This window comes from Grampus griseus (genome assembly GCF_964374135.1).
Source record: "Grampus griseus genome assembly, chromosome: 4".
Lineage (NCBI taxonomy): Eukaryota > Metazoa > Chordata > Mammalia > Artiodactyla > Delphinidae > Grampus > Grampus griseus.
This window is the reverse complement of record NC_138997.1, coordinates 46,122,849-46,141,257: the sequence shown is the minus strand read 5'-3', so window position 1 is coordinate 46,141,257 and position 18,409 is coordinate 46,122,849. Positions and strand designations below refer to the sequence as shown.

The 18,409-nt window shown below is 39.9% G+C and overlaps 1 protein-coding gene across 1 annotated transcript; it reads right to left on the bottom strand.

Moving 5' to 3' along the window:
* Positions 1 to 13,137: 13,137 nt before the first annotated feature.
* Positions 13,138 to 17,885, bottom strand: CXCL9 (C-X-C motif chemokine ligand 9). Its single transcript, XM_082652961.1, has 4 exons — positions 17,739 to 17,885; positions 16,505 to 16,631; positions 15,152 to 15,236; positions 13,138 to 13,904 (listed from the first exon to the last, which is right to left on the bottom strand). The coding sequence occupies exons 1-4, from the start codon at positions 17,800 to 17,802 to the stop codon at positions 13,800 to 13,802; spliced, it is 381 nt and encodes a 126-aa protein (XP_082509087.1). The 5' UTR covers positions 17,803 to 17,885; the 3' UTR covers positions 13,138 to 13,799.
* Between the last annotated feature and the right edge of the window lie 524 nt (positions 17,886 to 18,409).

The window sequence follows — 18,409 nt, the reverse complement described above, 5'->3', positions numbered from 1 at the left end:
TGAGCCACCAGGGAAGCCCTTCTTGTATATTTTAAATAGCTGTTCTTGTGTTGTTTTTAATTGTTTCAACCCAATGTAACCAAGGGAAAAGGGTGTGAACTGAATAAAATGTAGTCATGTTGGTTGTTTTAAAATGCAAATGAATTTGTATTTAAAAGCCAACTATTGTTATAACCTTTGTAAGTGCTGTTCAGCCAGAGTTTTAAATTCAGATCCTGGTCATTTGAAGAGAATACATTTCCACAGTTTCATGGTGTGCAAAAATAAATATGTGGAGAATGAATTAATGAAATAGAGTGTTGTTAATATAAAGAGACGCTTGATCCCTCACTCTGTTTCAAGCCCTTCACTTGTATTTAATCCTGAGAAGAGCCCTCTAAAATAGGTACTATAATTATCTGCACTTTGCAGATGAGGAAACAGGTTCAGACAAGTTGACTGCTTAAGTTCATAGCAGGTGAGGAAGCTGGGATTTCAATCCAGGCAGTCTTGATTGTAAACACATGAGAAAGAAAAATGTAGCCTAACAGTTGTAAGCTGGTAAGCTGGTCTGGCATCTGTAGATGAACCATGGTATTCCCCTGCTTAACAGCAATTTAACACAACACCGACTTCAGTCCAGGTCATCTGTGGCCAGGTCAGAATGAGCCAAAAACAAGGCAACTCTGTAACCACATCTAGGCACAAGCAAATTCAAGCACACTGTGCAAACCACTATTAGTTTTTCTGCCACATTTGGAGAATGACTATTTTATTTATTAATCATTGAATCAGGTACTCATGAAATTATTAAGAAGTAAATGTAAACAATAAATCTTTTTTTTTAAACCCTTTCACAGATTTAAATTAAAAACATTGTTTTTGGTTGGTTGGATTAGTAAGAAAAAAAGCATCCTCAAAACAAAACATACTGAAATTATTTAATATAATTCCTGTCAAAATCGTAAGCTTATGTACTATGAATATTTAAGTCACTAAAATGTGACTTATGAGTAAAACACTCAGGCCATGTCACAAGCTTTTACAGTATTCACAATCTGTCAGGCACTAGGGTAAGCTGTTTTTTTTGTTTGTTTTTTTTTTAAGCGGTACGCGGGCCTCTCACTGTTGGGGCCTCTCCTGCTGCGGAGCACAGGCTCCGGATGCGCAGGCTCAGCGGCCATGGCTCACGGGCCCAGCCGCTCCGAGGCATGTGGGATACCCCCCAGACCGGGGCACAAACCCGCGTCCCTTGCATCGGCAGGCGGACTCCCAACCACTGCGCCACCAGGGAAGCCCCAGTAAGTGTTTTTCTGTTTGCGTGTTTTCGGGGTTTTTTTGGCCGTGCCATGCGGCTTGCGGGATCTTAGTTCCCAGACAAAGAATCAAACCCAGCTGGCAGTGAAAGCGCAGAGTCCTAACCACTGGACCAACTAAGTGTTTTGAGCCGTGGGCGTTTGCCCTTAGGAAACTCACAGACTAATAAGAGAGAGACATAGAAAATACTCTTTTTTTTTTTTAAATAATTTTTTTCTTATTTATTTTTGGCTGCATCGCATCTTCGTTGCTGCTCTCAGGCTTTCTCTAGTTGTGGCGAGCGGGGCCTACACTTCATTGCGGTGCACGGGCTTCTCACTGCAGTGGCTTCTCTTGTTGCAGAACACAGGCTCTAGGTGTGCGGGCTTCAGTGGTTGTGGCACGTGGGCTCAGTAGATGTGGCTTGCGGGCTCTAGAGCGCAGGCTCAGTAGTCATGGCACACGGGCTTATTTGCTCCATGGCTGTGGGATCTTCTCGGACTAGGGCTCAAACCTGTGTCCTCTGCATTGGCAGGAGGATTCTTAACCAGTGCGCCACCAGGGAAGCCCAGAAAATACTCTTAAAATGAATAAATGTGTTCTTACGATAGAGGAGTGGAAGCAATAGGACAACATAGCCAGAGGAATCAGAATGTTTCACAGTTATGGTACCATTTGATTGAAATTCTGGAAGATGAGTTTTTTTGGAGAAGGGAAAGAAAGGCTTTCTACATAAAGAAAGCAACCAGTGTAAAGGTGCAAAGACTTGAAAAAGTCTGGTGGAATTAAAGGATGACCAGAAGTCTTGGTGTGACTAATGGTTGGGAGGGGTGTGTGCAGCAAGGAAGGAGCTGAGGAAAATGAGTCGAGTGAGGTTATGCAGTCCTGATCTAAGGAGGGCATATGGGTCTGCTCATTTTACCCCCCAAACACCCTGAAGCAGGGTTTTTTTTTTTTTTGATAGATGAGAAAACTGAGGCTGAGAGTGGCTAACTAAATATGTATTTTTTAGATGTTAAATAATGGCCATATTATATGCAATGCAATGTACATATGTTTAATGTATGTTAGATCAACACCAAGAAAACTCTATATTCATTTCTGTATTTAGTCTTGAATTGGCAAAGGAACTTTCCATCTTTTTCTGACCCCCAAATGATTTTTAACGTAAAGTGAATTATTCTAGAAAAGAAACTATCCTTTATAACTTTGCAAAAGAGAACCTATTATTATAGAATGGATCATAATATCTGGATTCAGATGAGTTAAAAATTTCTTATTTGAAGGAGCCTAGTCTAGAGGGCTATTTTAAATTGTTTGCATAAGAAGCATACTCTTTTGACTTATATCTCTACTTGGGGTGCCTTTTTGGTAATAGTCTAGACAGCAGCTTGAGCACCAGTCTTGAGCCATTAAATCTTATTCCAAGTACATTAGTAGGAAGGAGGAAGGTGGGGAAGGGCAAAATGGTACACCTCCCAGCTGAACTAGCCCTACAAAATTTCCAAACAATATAGTACTTCTTTTTTTTTTTTTTTTGCTGAGTCACTCACACACTTTGCAGGATCTCAGTTCCCCAACCAGGGACTGAAACAGTGAACTTGGCCACGGCAGTGAAAGACTGGAATCCTAACCAGTAGGCCACCAGCGAACTCCCCCCAAACAATAATGTATAATACTTCTGCATCTATCTCCTTGGTCAGAACTTAGTGAGATGGATAGTACTACAGGCAAGTCTTTGCTGGGTACAATAAGGCTCTGACTAAAGGAAGGAGAGGTCATGTGTGTTTTGAGGAATAAGGAAAGGCTTCATGAGGATGGATGATGTATTTGAGATGTCTTGAAGGATGTGTACAGTTTTGATGAGAGGATACACAGGGAATAAATAAACAAGAACTCAATTGGGACAGGTAGTAATCTCCGTAAGAGTTTATTAGTATCATTTATTTAAGAGAACTTTGTGGCATTCCTTAGGAAATCCTTCCTTCTTTATAAAATGAGAGTGTTGAACAAAGCCAATTCTCATGCCAACCTCGTAACTTTATTATACTTCCACGTGGATGTACGATTCACATGATGATCAACCGAATCTTTCTTCAAATTGATGCTTAAGTATACACTATTCATTTAACCTTATCCAAAGCAATAATATCTGGGAATGATGGGTTTGATGTGCTGGTTATATTTTCTAAATACACATCAAAATAGGATGGAAAATTCCTGAGCCTAGCTAAGACCAGGACCTCTGCTTCCACATGAGGTCCCACCCTTTATTTTTTATGCTAATGTATTTATTTTATAGCTTTATTAAGGTATTAATTTATAAGAAACTGGCCACAAAGTGTACAATTTGATGAGTTTTGATACATGTATGCAACCATGAAATCATCATCACAATCAGGGTAATGAATATATCCATTATCCCCAAGTTTCCTTGTGCTGCACCATCCGTAGACAAACACACATCTGCTTTCTGTCACCACAGATAAGTTTGCACTTGCAGAAATTTTATACAAATGGAATCATACAGTATCTATTCTTTTGTGTCAGACTTCTTTCACTTATAATTATTTAAAAATTCATCCATGTTGTGAGTATCAATCGTTTGCCCCTTTTATTTTTGAGTAGTATTCCATCATATGGATATATTGCAATTTGTTTATCTGTTTACCTGTTGTTGAATATTTGGGTTGTGTCCAGTTTGGGGCTATCAATACTTGCGTTCAAGTCTTTCTATGGATATATGTTTCCTTTTCTCTTGGTAAATGCCTAGGGGTGGAACGGCTAGATCACATGATAGGTTTATATTTAACTTTTTAAGAAATGCCAGTTAGTCTTTTGCTTCCATCATTCCACTGAAACTGTTTTTATCAAGATCACCAATCACCTTGATGTTGCTAAATCCAGTGGTCAGTTTTCATTCTTTAACTTACCTGCAGCATTGGATACAGTTGGTCTCTCCCTCCTTCTAGAAACAGATTTGGTAATTGGCCTTTAAGTGGTCTCTCTGCTCCTTCCCTTGCCCCTGTTGTGTATTTTCTTGTAGTGGTGGCCAGAGGGATCCTTAAATAGATCCAGTTACTCCTCCAGCTTCCCTTCTCTCTCAGATTTAAAGCTAAAGTCCTTCAGGAGCACAGAAGACCATTTATAAACGGACCCCACGTTACCTCTCTGGGCTCCCCTCCCTTTGTCCATTCTGCCCAGGAAAACGGCCTCTTAGCTTCCCTCAACATGTCAAGCCTCAGGGCCTTCACACTTTCTGTCTCCTCTGTCCTAAGCACCACGCATCTTGCTCACTCACTTTCCTGCTCTCTGCTCAAGTGACATCTTATTAGGGAGGCTTTGCCTGACCTCCCATCCTGCCTCCCACCCCACACTTCCTGCTTTATTTCTTCCATTACCCTTGTAAGCCTCTGGCATAATATGTATTCACTAGCTTAATTGTTTGTTGTCTGTCTTTCTGCGCTAGAATATGAGTTTAATAAGTCTCTTTTCTTGTTCACTGCTCTATACTCAACACTTGGAGCAATGCATGGCACATAGTAGGTCATCAGTTAATATTTGTTGAAGGAATGAATTTCTAGTCTTCCAATTCTTCAATTTTGTGATTTATTAAAGAATTTAAAATATCTTAGCTATCCACAGACAAAATTTGTCTCAAAATCAGTGAGTGACTAACACGTGAATTCTAGTTATTGTCTCTCTCATTAGAAACCAATGATGGTGACTGTGTTCAGAAAAGAAAGGCATGTGTCTGTTCTTTGCTAATTAAAATTTTTTTTAATTGTTAGATTAGCCACTGGAGGGAGCTCATGCTTTTCTTTTTAACAAGAAAATTATACCATTTGACAAAATGACTACATACAAACTCAGCAGGAAACTGGTATTGGAAGAAATTTTAGTTTTCATATTTTCATTGGTTCTTTTAATTTTTTTATTGTTCTTTCTTTTCCCTCCTCTTTTTCCAGCTTTATTGTGAGTTTATCCATAATTCCATCTACCCTTCCCTCCTTGTGGACAGTGAGGACTACTGGGTCGGCCTTTGGACAAATCTATCAACCCCAGATTCAATAGGGATTAATTCCATCAACTTTCTTGGATTTTTTCTCTTAAACCACCATAGCCAAGTTCTTAAAGTCAAAATGTTTCTCAAGAACCAGCTAATGGTTTATATCTTCTGTGTGGTTACACTTAAAACCTGAAAGCATGATTTCAGTTGGCTTTGAGCGAATGATTTTGTGAATAGAGAGGAGATAACCAGCTCCTTTGTAGGTAGACCACTGCACATTGTAGCACCATTTAATCTCATAATGGGTAACAGAAACAAAGACTTGCTTTTATCCTTTCGCCAGGTTTCTTGGGTGTGCCAGCTGAACCTGATGCTGTTCACTGCCTTGTTCTGTAAAAATCTACTGTTACTGCTGGATTAATTTAGACTGTAAGACTATTAATGTGATTGACTTTGGGTGTTCCTGATTTTCACTGATTAAGAATTTTCCCTCTTGGGGCCCCAAATCTCCTGATACTACTACATAATTTTTCTATTTCATGGGAAATAGGGTAGGCTGTGGATGGTATTTTTAAAGTTTTTAAGCAAGATATAAGATTTTGGGGTCCTTTTTCAAAAGACAAGTTACAATAAGGGGAGAGAACACGTAATGTGTGTAAATTCCCTGTTTCTTTCTTTGCTTATAAATCATGCTTGCTTGCTTTTAAAAAAATTTCTATAAATTTTTAGGAAGAAAGCTCTTCCTCTGTAACCCAAATGACGTGAAAGTTGTGGAGGGATGTCCTCGAGGATCTACAACCTCAAGGATCTCATTTATTTCAGGAAATAAATAAAAGTGGTAAGACCACCTCTCTCTCCTCCCCTGAAACGTTCTCCTGGTTATATCCTCAGAGACTCAGTTACAAAAGGAATAACATCCCTGCTTTTGGCTATCCCCAACCTGAGGGACCCGCAGGGGTAACTGGACAATTGGAAAATCCCACCTGCGGGCAGAAAGATAGAGCAATGTGAGAACTACCTGGACATTACTTGGCATTGCTCTTGATAGGGAATAAAGAAAGAACGAAACCTTTTTGGAGTCTTCTAATTTCTATCTCATGTTATCAAAATAATCTAAGACTGGAGAAGTGGGCTTCTCACATTTCGGCAGTCCTAAACTCGTTCCCCATGGCAGTTTATCTTAAAATACAAGTATATTTAAAGGAGTACAGGGAACATCATTGTAAAAGGTGGTCAAGTTAAGGTATCCAATTAGCAAAAACTGTGGTGTACTGGGCAGAAAGCTGAAAAGGGATCATGTTTGGGGAGCCCTTAGAGAAACCTTAGAGATCATAGTCTCTCATGCTTCAGTTTGCAGATGAAGAAGAGGCCATGAGACTTAAGGCTACACAGCCCATTGGAAATTCCCTGGTGGTCCAGTGGTTAGGACTCCCCGATCCCACTGCATGGGGCATGGGTTCGATCCCTGGTCGGGGAACTAAGATCCTGTATGCTACAAGGAGCCGCCAAAAAAAAGGAAAAAAAAAATTTTTTTAAAAAGGCTACATGGCTCATGAGTGGCAGGATCAGAAATATCTTCCAGTCTCTTGGTTTTGAAGCTCTTGGTTGTCCTTCCATCTGGAAGGTTTCTCCCAGTGTTAAAAGTCTGTGTTTGGGGTTATAGGAGATAACCATAAAGATAATAGCAGCTAATACTTATTGATTAAAATAAAAAGTATATTATATGTAACCTGTGTCATTTGGGCTCTCTGGGAAGCAGGCACTGAGACAGAATCAGATGTGCAAGAGGTTTATTGGTGGGACCCTTTATAAAAATAAAAGTGGGAGGAAGCAGAATTGAGCAGAGACTGCCTCAGACTTGGATACAGATCTGTCAAAGTTTTAGTCAATCCAGTGGGGAGCTCCTGATGAAAGACTGCCCATCTGGGCAGAAATGACCAGGCCCTAGTATTTCTTCTATACTCAGTCATTGGCTGGAGGCTGCCCAGTAAGAGCGTGGTCTCAAAATCTGTGGTGAGTCCAAGGTGCTGCTGTTGGATGTGGTCAGCTAACCACCCTTATTGCAGCTGAGCAGCAAGTTCTTTGTTGAAGGGTGATCCAAGCAGCACACCTCCATGGCTGCCACATAACCCAAGCAGCCCAAAGTTCTCTGTTTGTCTGGAGTTACCTTCAATATCCAAATAAAGTGACTTAATTCCCCCAATTATTAGAAATCTAAAATCTTTCCCAATATTTTCAGAGTCCCAGCCAGGCTGGCATTTAAAACTGAATGTGTAAGGCAGGGAGGGATAAACTGGGAGATTGGGATTGACATGTACACACTAGTATATATAAAATAGATAACCAGTAGAAACCTGCTATACAGCACAGGGAACTCTACTCAATACTCTGTAATGGCCTATACAGTATGGAAAAAGAATCTTAAAAAAAAAAAAAGAGTGGATATATGTATATATATATATAACTGATTCACTTTGCTGTACACCTGAAACTAATACAACATTGTAAATCAACTATACTCTAATAAAATTTTTTAAAAAACAAACTGTGTTACACAGCAGTGTTTTAAAGCTGGTCATCCCTTAGATGTTCATCTTTTTGGTTAATTCTAAATAGTTTTACCAAAACGGAATAGCAATTTTTGTCCCCACTAACAGTGCATGAGAGTTCCTGTTGCTGTGCCCTGTCATAGACAAGCCATATTGTCTGTTTTATCAATTTTAGCCATTTTGGTAGGTATGTAGTCATATACTGTTCCAACTTCCATTTTTATTTAATTAACTATAAATAAAGTAATTATAGTAAGTAAATCAACTATACTCCAATAAAAATTATATATATAAAAAAAGAAAAGCCAGCAAGCTGGTCATCCCACCACAGGAAATTTCTCACTGGTTTCTATACCTTTACTCCAGCCTGCTGTCATTTTTACAGTGGCATTTTACTCCCATCTCCTTCTTCTGCCTCTCTTTTTGCTGTTTCAGAATTCCCAACACCGTCCCTAGCTGCCAGAGGTCATTTCTATTCCCATACTATTCAGGGAGATTTAGCTTGCATTTGCTTTAACTTCCATTCCATAAAAACCCCCAGCCAGTCTGGCCCTAATCAAAGTCTCCAAACAAGAGACATCTGCCTTGAGGTATGTTCTGCTGCTTTTAATACTGTAGAAGTGATTGCTGGCATTACTCTTTCTAAGTAACAACGCTTTTTCCCTCTCTGTTAATAATTTACTTTGTCTTTTCTCCTCTCACACTTATAGATTTTGATGTTAGTTCCTCCTTCTATTGGAAGCTCAGGTTGTCTACTCAGATGGTTAAGGAAAGCTGATGGTAGGTGACTGGGCCCACTTGGTCCTACACTCTACGCAGAAGGCAGAGGCCACGGCCTCATTCCCTGAAGATAGAGGTCCCAGCAACTTTTTTCTTTTTTTTAAGCAAAAAAATTCCTTATGAAAATAGTCAACTTGAAACAGTAAAGTGAAATAGTATAGTTAAAGGATGAGATTTTAAAATTTGTATAGCAAACTTTTCTTTTTTTAATAAATGTATTTATTTATGGCGGTGTCAGGTCTTCATTGCTGCGCGCGGGCTTTCTCTAGCCGCAGCGAGCGGGGGCTACTCTTCATTGTGGTGTGCGGGCTTCTCATTGCGGTGGCTTCTCTTGTTGCAGAGCGTGGGCTCTAGGTGCGCAGGCCACAGTAGTTGTGGCACGTGGGCTCAGTAGTTGTGGCTTGCGGGCTCTAGAGCGAAGGTTCAGTAGTGGTGGCGCACGGGCTTAGTTGCTCTGTGGCATGTGGGATCTTCCCAGACCAGGGCTCGAACCCATGTCCCCTGCATTGGCAGGTGGATTGTAAAGCACTGTGACACCAGGGAAGTCCATTATATAGCAAACTTTTAAAGAAAGCAAATAGTTATGTATTATAGAACTTGACACCTTTCCCTGTAATCTTTTACCAATTTGCCCCAGTCCACACTCTCATTCACACACTTAGGTTTGATTACTCATTTGTGATTTACTTACTTCCTTAAAATGTAGGATCGGGCTTCCCTGGTGGCGCAGTGGTTGAGAGTCCGCCTGCCGATGCAGGGGACATGGGTTCGTGCCCCGGTCTGGGAAGATCCCACATGCCGCCGAGTGGCTGGGCCCGTGAGCCATGGCCGCTGAGCCTGCGCGTCCGGAGCCTGTGCTCCGCAACGGGAGAGGCTGCAACAGTGAGAGGCCCACGTACCACACACACACACACACACACACACACAAAATGTAGGATCAAAAACTCTCCTGGGAACTTTAAATTAACTTGCCTCAAAATGCCTCAGGTGACTGCCTAGAAGCTAATTAACTCCTTATATGTAAGAAAGGTTGCTTGTTTTCCCTTCTCACCTAATTTCATCCTCTCTATACCAGACAGAAAACAGAGTGACCGTATTCTAAAGCACCTATGATTGCAGTTTCTCTCTTTATCTTCCTTTCTAATAAGAAAGCAACTTTGCATCTTCCTAGGAGGGATAAAGAAACCTCAAATAGCTTTCTCCTAATTAACTGACCAAGAGATCACTGGCATTTCAATTTAAACATATAGCTTACAGATTTAATATTTTCACTGATTACTCATTGCTCTAATATATAAAATTTGTTCTGATACAAACTGCTTTCTGGTATAGCAAAATAATTTAAATTTTAAATCAGAGAACAATTCTTAAGACTTAAGGTCACTTTACAACAGGGCAGTCACAGGGAGAGGAATTCAGTGTGACTGGGAGCATTCTGGGATGGAAAAGCAAGACTTGAGTCATATATAGGCGGGAATCAGTTAGATGGGGGTGGGAGGTGAGTGGAGCAGGTGAATAAAAGAGCGTGAGCAAAGCTGAAGGCGGAAGTGAGCATGGTAAGTTTAGATGTCATGACAAGAGCAGTTCAGATTGATTTGGAAAAGACATGAAAGAAAATGTAGGGTAAAGCATATGTCAATCAACTGAAAAAATACCTATTAAGTGCTTCCAAAGTACCAGGCACTGTTCTAGACACTATAGATGCAGTGGTGAAGAGAATAAACTTTTCTGTAGTCAAGAAAATTATTGTTTGTGGTGGGGTAGGGGACAGGAAATAGCTATATAAATATTTTTAAAAGATAATTTCAGATTGTGATGAAGTTAGATTGATGTTTTTTTTTTTTTTTTTTTTTTTTTTTTGCGTTACGCGGGCCTCTCACTGTTGTGGCCTCTCCCGTTGCGGAGCACAGGCTCCGGACGCACAGGTTCAGGGGCCATGGCTCACGGGCCTAGCCGCTCTGCGGCATGTGGGATCTTCCCGGACTGGGGCACGAACTCGTGTCCCCTGCATTGGCAGGTGGACTCTCAACAACTGTGCCACCAGGGAAGCCCAGTTAGATTGATTTATCTGATAAAGGAGAATGAAACAGACCATAGCTACCAGATTTTTAAAAATCGTGTGCCTTCTAGGTAAAATTGGAACAGGCATCCCCTGTATGGATGTTTTATTCTTTTGTTAGTTTGTTTGCATTATTATTATATTCCACATGAATTTCTTAGTAGGAATCTTTTTCTTTTTTTAAAATATTTATTTGGCTGCGTCAGGTCTTAGTTGCGGCATGCATGTGGGATCTAGTTCCCTGACCAGGGATTGACCCCGGGCCCCCAGCATTGGGAGCATGGAGTCTTAACCACTGGACCACCAGGGAAGTCCCCTTAGGAATCTTTTAAAGCCACTTGCCCATTTTGTCAAGATTGGCTTAGTTAGCAGTCTGTCTTATTATCCCATGATCCTGGTTCTAGTTTAGAGTTAGCCATAGAGGACTGTGCCCACATAAGTGGCAACCCATTGTTGCAAAGTGAAGAAAGTGACTGAATGAGGGCGCATGTCAATCCCTCCCAGGTAAGGAAGTCTCACTTTTCCCACAGGAAATCTGTATGTGACACAGGCTCACCTGACAAATGCATTGAGTGAAGCTGCCAGTATCAATTGCTGACTTCAGATTTATAGTAAATCTTCACTTCTTTCTTATTTTTCAGACAAAATATGTTATAAATACTCTAATTTTATCTACCCCATAGGGTGTACACATCCCACTTTGGAAAGCACTACAACAGACAGGGTCTGGGGAGAGGATGGTTATTTCACTAAGGGTGATAAGGGAAGGAGACTGTGAAGTGACATTGAAGCTGAAATTCAAATGAAGAGGCAGGAACAGCTGTGCAAAGAAGAGTGCTTCGGGCACAGGTGTATCAGTTAGGGAAGCAGAGTCGCTCTGAATATTAAGGGATTAGAGGATTTACTATAGGAATCAGATGTTACACAGATGAGGGAGGATCTTGGGAAATGAAAGTCTGGGAGGATAGTCAAGGGACTGGAGAAAGATTCACTGACCAAACCTTCAGAAGCACTGGTACAGTTATACACATAAGAGTTTGTGAGAAAAATCCAAGAAGCTAAGACTGGCTGGCTGCCAAACTGGGACTGCTAGGGACCTATGGGAAGCTATTGCTTCTATGTAACTGCTGCCTCTCTAGGTCCACTTCCAGGCATCTGGTGGAGGACCTGGGACCATTGTTGGTCACAGGGCCACCAGTCATGAAGACAAAGTGAACTCAGAGGAGAGCAAGTGCAAGCTGGGATCCACTGTGTCTGTCACTATATCTAATCAAGAGTAATGGCCGGGCTTCCCTGGTGGCGCAGTGGTTGAGCGTCCGCCTGCCGATGCAGGGGACACGGGTTCGTGCCCCAGTCTGGGAAGATCCCACATGCCGCGGAGCGGCTGGGCCCGTGAGCCATGGCCGCTGAGCCTGTGCGTCTGGAGCCTGTGCTCCGCAACGGGAGAGGCCACAACAGTGAGAGGCCCGCGTACCACCAAAAAAAAAAAAAAAAAAAAAAAAAAAGACAATGATGGTCTGGACTATGGGTATAAAAATATAGATACAGAGAACTGGTCAGGCAGGCTTTTGATCTCATTTCTCCAACCTATTTTCTCAGTCCTGGAAACATTTCTCTGTGTGTATGAGATGTGAAACACCCTCTGTTGCGAAGAAAGTGCAGCAGAGGTAAATGGTCGGGGGAGGCTGGGACCGACCCTGAGGACTTGCTGTGCACCAAGATCTATGCTGGGCCTGTTCCTCACAGCAATCCTGGAGGAGGAACTTGGTGTACAGGGAGGTTAAAAAGTGTGCTTGAACCAAGGTCACACAGCTAATAAGTGGTGGGATTGATCTTAACTCAGATATCTCAGAAGCCAGAATCTTAGCTCTCTCCACAGCATACTGCTGTGTCTCAGGTTAAGGTCCTTGTGGGCTTTGTCATGTTCACCATCAGCAGCTGCTACCTGCTCAAATATCACACATATCTGGCCTCTCAAGTGTATCTCAAATGTACAAGGCTGGTATTCTCTGTCCACTCCCAACCTTCTTAGAGACTCCATACTGCATCATACCTCCAGCCCAAGTTTTCTGGACTCTGGAATAACTTATCCTATGTTTGGGTCTCCATAACTACTTGAGGCTTTATAATATTTAAACATATATATTTTTAGGTTATGGAAAAGAGTCAGGACATTTTTGGTCTCCTGGGTATATTCTTATTGGAATAGCATTGCCCTTGAGGATTAGGAAATAAATTGCATACCGCATAAACTCTTGTAAGTCAATGTTGTTATAAGGTATTGTCAAATTTTATGCTGAAGTTTTTTTATGTCTCCAAAGAGCACTTTAAAGAGCTTCCATGTCTTTATCTCAATTACACTTTATTTGAGATGAAACCAAATGAATAAGGACACATGAGAATTACCGTTACACGTGCAATAGTTGAGGTACATGTCTGAGACATTAAAAAATCAAGACTTGTTTTCTGATCAGTGGTGCATTTATTGATAGCATTGTCTTTTAACAAAGAAAATATTTCAGACTACAGGGTACATATGTCAATACTGCTTTGCACTTAATTATTTGCTTAGAGAGTGTACATGTATATGTAAATGGTACAGTTATACACGGCACGGATATCTCAGATGCATTGTATGAGAGGCCCACAGGCAGATTCAAATACAGATGCTGGCGGCCATGGCAGCTTGGTGAGGTCCAGCTCGATTCCAAACTGCTCCGCTTACCAGCATGCTCCCAGGCTGGGGCCAGCTGACGTGTGCCTCAGGATATTCTCTGAAGTCCTGGGAAGCCTACAGCTGTTCTCGCAGGCAGCTGTTGTGTGTGGGATGCGGTTGTGAGGACATTTGTCCAGATGTGGGCGTTACGGAGATTGTGGGCTTAAGCATGATGAAATTCAGCTGGTCAGAGGTGGAAGAACAAAGACAAACTCTAGCCTCTAACAATTCTTCACAGCTGGATTTTAAAAGCAACTTTCTACCTTTAATTACAATTTCAAACTAATGCTTTAAATTTTCTAGTTCAAATCAACAAGCTTATGTATTAAGATGCCATCCGTTTTTGGAATTATTTCAGTATAGTTAAAAAGAAACTTTTTAACACAAAATACTTGCTGGTAAAATGGTAGCTCATGCAGTCTTCTTTTGAGGAGGATGTAGAGATTTTTTAACTTTTGGAACTTTCTTGGTTTTTTTATATTTTCTCCCTTTTTTTTGCTTTTTTTTTTGGTTGACCTGTGAGGAGACAGAAAAAAAAGGGTAATGTTTCTCTATCTTACCATTTTTCCTTCCTTATATTATATTTGGACTCTCCAGACTGTGGTCTTTCTTTATCCTCAGAACCGGTTTAAAGTTGCTTCAGTCTCAGAGGGGCTCTTTTTGATTCTATTTCACTCACTTTGATGAGGAGGCAGTAGCCTTCTGACTGGTTCTCTTCTGTCCATTTTCTGGGCTCATTACTACCCCCACTGCAATCTTGCTTATGACCCACCTGTCCCAACTATAGTTTTCTGAGGTTGGTACTGTTATCATCCAATGTTTACAGATGAGGAGACTGAGGCTCGGAGCGGGTGACTTGCCCAAAGTTGCACAGCTAGTATGTGGCAGAACTGCTAGTCTGTCAGAGTCCAGAACCAAGTGCCCAACTACATATTCTGTGGCCCTCTTCAAACTTAACCCTTTAGCACACCATGCAGGATTCTTCCCCCTTTCCTGGTCTACTTTTCTATCTCAATCCCTTCACTCGCTCCGCACAAACTCCAGCCACATTACCCGAGGTTCCTGGAGCACAGTGAGCTCTCTCATGATTCTAGTCGTTTTTTTCATGCTGTCCTTACCCTCCTGGTGAACTACTTATCCTTCAAGACCCAAATCAAATGTCACCTGATATAAAAAGTCTTCCTTAACCCTTTCTTCCTGTCCTCTGGCAAAGTTAATTACACCTCTGGCAAAGTTAATTACTCCTTCTTCTGTTATCTTCAAGATTCTTGTACATATATTTATTTTATATTTTTCACATTGTACTATAATTAATTGTTAGCAAATTTGCTACAGAAGGAAGGGACTTTATCTTATTACCTTTTTTTCTGTTTTTGGTTGTGCCATGCGATAGTTCTCCAACCAGGGATTGAACCCGGGCCCTGGCAGTGAAAGTGCCAAGTCCTAACCACTGGACCACCATGGAATTCCCTACCTTATATCCTTTCTATCCTCACTGTCTACCACTCAATACGCATTTATTGTATTGGATAAGAAAGACAAGCTGCCTACCCTCATGGAACACACATTCTAGTGGGAGAGATAGACGAGTGATACTGTAAGCAGGACTATCATTACACCTCAAGGTGATGACATCATTCTACGAAAAAATAGGAGCACAATAACATGAATGAAGAACGTATCCTTAAAGGAACTACATGATTCTTTGTTTTCCAAAGTTAATTTCTAAAAGAAAGAAAATTTTGTTCCTTTTTTTCACCAACCTGTTTCTCCCACTCTTTAATCAATTCTTTCACATCTGTTGAATTTGGGTTTAGACAGGTTTGAGCCCCATTCTTCATTGTAGCACTACCAAAGAAATAGCAACAAGATTTTTCTTTTTACTTTTAATAATTTAAATGCTTCATCTTATCCACAGAATTCAATTCCCCAATTAAAAATGTGCTTGTGTCATCACTATAAGCATCTGAGACTTCCAGTCTTTTTCCTGCCTTTTCATTTTTTAAGTGACTGAGGGGACTTAGATACATTTCTAGGATAGCACATAACTCTAAGTTAAAAAAATCCAACAGGTATATGCAATAGGAGAAAGTTAAATCTAAAGATAATATTGGTTCTGTTATGATGGAAAACGCTATTTAGGTTTAAGTGAAAATATAAAATAGACAAGTTGCCAATATATCTACTTTCTTTTCCCCCAAAACAATGAAAAGGAGCATGAATTTTGCTAAATTTTCTAGTGAAACAACTTAAAACATAAATAAAATGTTTTCTTAAGACAAGATTAACAGACTGGTTGAATTTTTAAAATTACATCAGACTCTCCAGGAACAATTTAAAGACTATTTTCTTTAATTTCTGTCTAATCTAAGAATAAGAGTAGTCATTCTATACATCATCCTTGATTTAGGTTTCAAAAAACTTACAATAGGCATATCCTTTAATCTAGCAATTCTAATCTCTAGAAAGGTATTACTAATAGGAAAGAATTAAAGACACAATATTGCTACAATAGCAGTTTGTTTTCAATAGCAAAAAAATTGGAAATAACCTACATTTAGGTGTTGGTCATATAGATTATGGTATGTCCACATGATAGAATAAAATTTGGCCATTAAAATTGACATTATTAGGAGAAAATGATGTTATTACAGAAGATTTACTGACAGGAAATGTTCATTATATAGTGTTAATGTAAAAGCAGATTACAAAACAGTATGTAGTGTATGATTTTATTTTTGGGTACATATATTGTGTGTATAAATATATATATATAGCGTCTATATATGTACACACAAAGCCAATGAGGGAGATTTGGAAGACTATATGCAGAGAGATTAACACTACCTATCACTGAATGGTAGGATTACAGACGATTTTTAATTTCTTCTTTTGGGTCATTTACATTAAACATTTTCTACAATGAACATGTCATCTTTGGTTCCTAACCTCTACCAGATATTGCTTGTTGTTTTAGAAGAAAAGGAAGAAGTAGACTGCATTTATGGAGGGGCAACTATCTGCATTTTAAGTGTCTGAATGGGCAAGTATTCTGAGGGTAATACTCACACTAAACTTATTGCTGGAGCCTATGTGTTGGATGAGTTTTTACTTACATGATTTCAGTTTTCTCACAAGAAGGGCTTGGGGCAAATTGTTTAAGGTCCTTTAAGGATTTTGAATGGATCGTCCCTGGGCTGGTGTTGATGCAGGAACAGCGTCCATTCCTCATTGTTGGAGTTCCTAAGGGGGAAAGAGAGGTAGAAAACATCGATTTAGAGCAATGTCTCAATTTAGGCGATCCACCCAAATGATACATTTGACTTAGTCATGATTATTACTATCACTTACTGAGTGTCTGTTAATCATTACCACGAGATTTTGAGTAGGTGTTATCTCCGGTTTATAGATAAAGAATCCAAGGTTCAGAGAAGTTAAGTAAAAAACAAAGCCTTTCAGCTTTTAGGGGACAAGTGCAGGGTCTCAGCACAGGTTTCTTTGGGTCCAAAGGCATTACTCTTAACTACCATATTTTACAACCTTAGGAAAAGGGATTTTTATAATATTCAATAAATGTCTATCACAGGTCAGATACACAGATACCTAATTTGTGTGTGCTATGCAGACCATAGTATCTCAAGCAAATCCCAAAGCCATTTTTTATCTGACCTTAGTGAAATGGAGTTGGTACTCGTTTCAACAAAAAGCTCCACTTACAATAACTAATTACCACCACCATCCTGATCTTTCCCACTGCCTTGGTTTTCAGTAGTACTTTAAACTTTTGAAAATTCTTTAAAATACACTGTCTTCATTCCTTAATTTTTTCATTTATTCAACATACATTTACTCAGTACTTCCTATATGCCATACATTGTATAGTAGGTAGAAAAAGCATAACTATAAAATTTCCATTTTACAGCTGAGGAAACTGAAGTCTAGAAAAGTTCATTAATTTGCCCCAAATAACAAAGGAAGTAAGTAAACAGATTAGGGACAACCTCTCTGATTATTGGATACTTAATTTGTCAACCACAGACATACTTATCAAGAAACACTGTCAGGGTGACAAAAATAATTTAGGAGACAAAGTCTTCCATCTCATTATCACCCAGTTCAACAAACATTTATTGAACACTTACTCTGTGCCAGGAATTCACATACGTGGACTGAGAAGACTTGTATTTGACTTGGCAGGTCCAAGATATGAACTTTGGATAACTGACAACAACTGACTCACATCACTTTCTGATGCACACAAAGCAGTTACCTTTACTGGCAAATCAAGAGACTTTCCTAGCAGTTCACATCTCTGACTTTACTAACCCAATATAACTCAGAATCCCTTACCTTGAACTCCAATCAGAGTCAGGAAGATGATACCCAAAAGGAGAGGAACGCCACTTTTCTTCATAGTGGTAGAATGGAGTTGGTCCTGTATTTGTTCTACTGAGTCACTCCTGTATTTGTTCTACTGAGTCACTCCTGTATTTGATTCTAAGCCTGAGAAATTCTTTAGAGAACATGCTCTTGGAAATCATATTTATTTAGGAAATCCGTTTCCCTCCTAAAATCTGATTGGCTGGTTGTCTTAGCTGATCCAGCTAAACTGACCACAAACTTAATTGTGCTGGGGGAAACCCTACTCTCTGATCCAAGGGAATTTCTGCATGATTTATATGTTTCCATTTCACATAAATGGGTAGTTTATCATAAGAGATGTGAAACCATCATCACTGGCAGCCTTTAGCACACTAACAGCTGCTCACCTGGATGAAGAATAAGTTATATAATAATATAATAACATCATACAAGAAGGGCTGGAGATGTGGTTTCCAGATGGGAAATATTAAAGTCCAGATAAGTAAAACACTCTTCAAATTTTCTTACTATTTGTAGAATATCTTTATGTATAATATATGGCCACATTTATTTTTTCTTATATTGCTTACCCAACAATCTTAAACAATCAAAATACATTAAAAGGCATCTTAATTAATTCAGGGACTAGGTCATTTCCT

Bases quoted from the DNA above. Each gene is read 5' to 3' on its own strand.
- CXCL9 (XM_082652961.1), bottom strand. From the start codon at position 17,802: ATGAAGAAAAGTGGCGTTCCTCTCCTTTTGGGTATCATCTTCCTGACT. The intron at 16,632-17,738 runs GTAAGGGATTCT...TTTCCCCCTTAG, and splicing joins GACTCTGATTGGAGTTCAAG to GAACTCCAACAATGAGGAAT. The intron at 15,237-16,504 runs GTAAGTAAAAAC...TTTCTTTGGTAG, and splicing joins TGTGAGAAAACTGAAATCAT to TGCTACAATGAAGAATGGGG.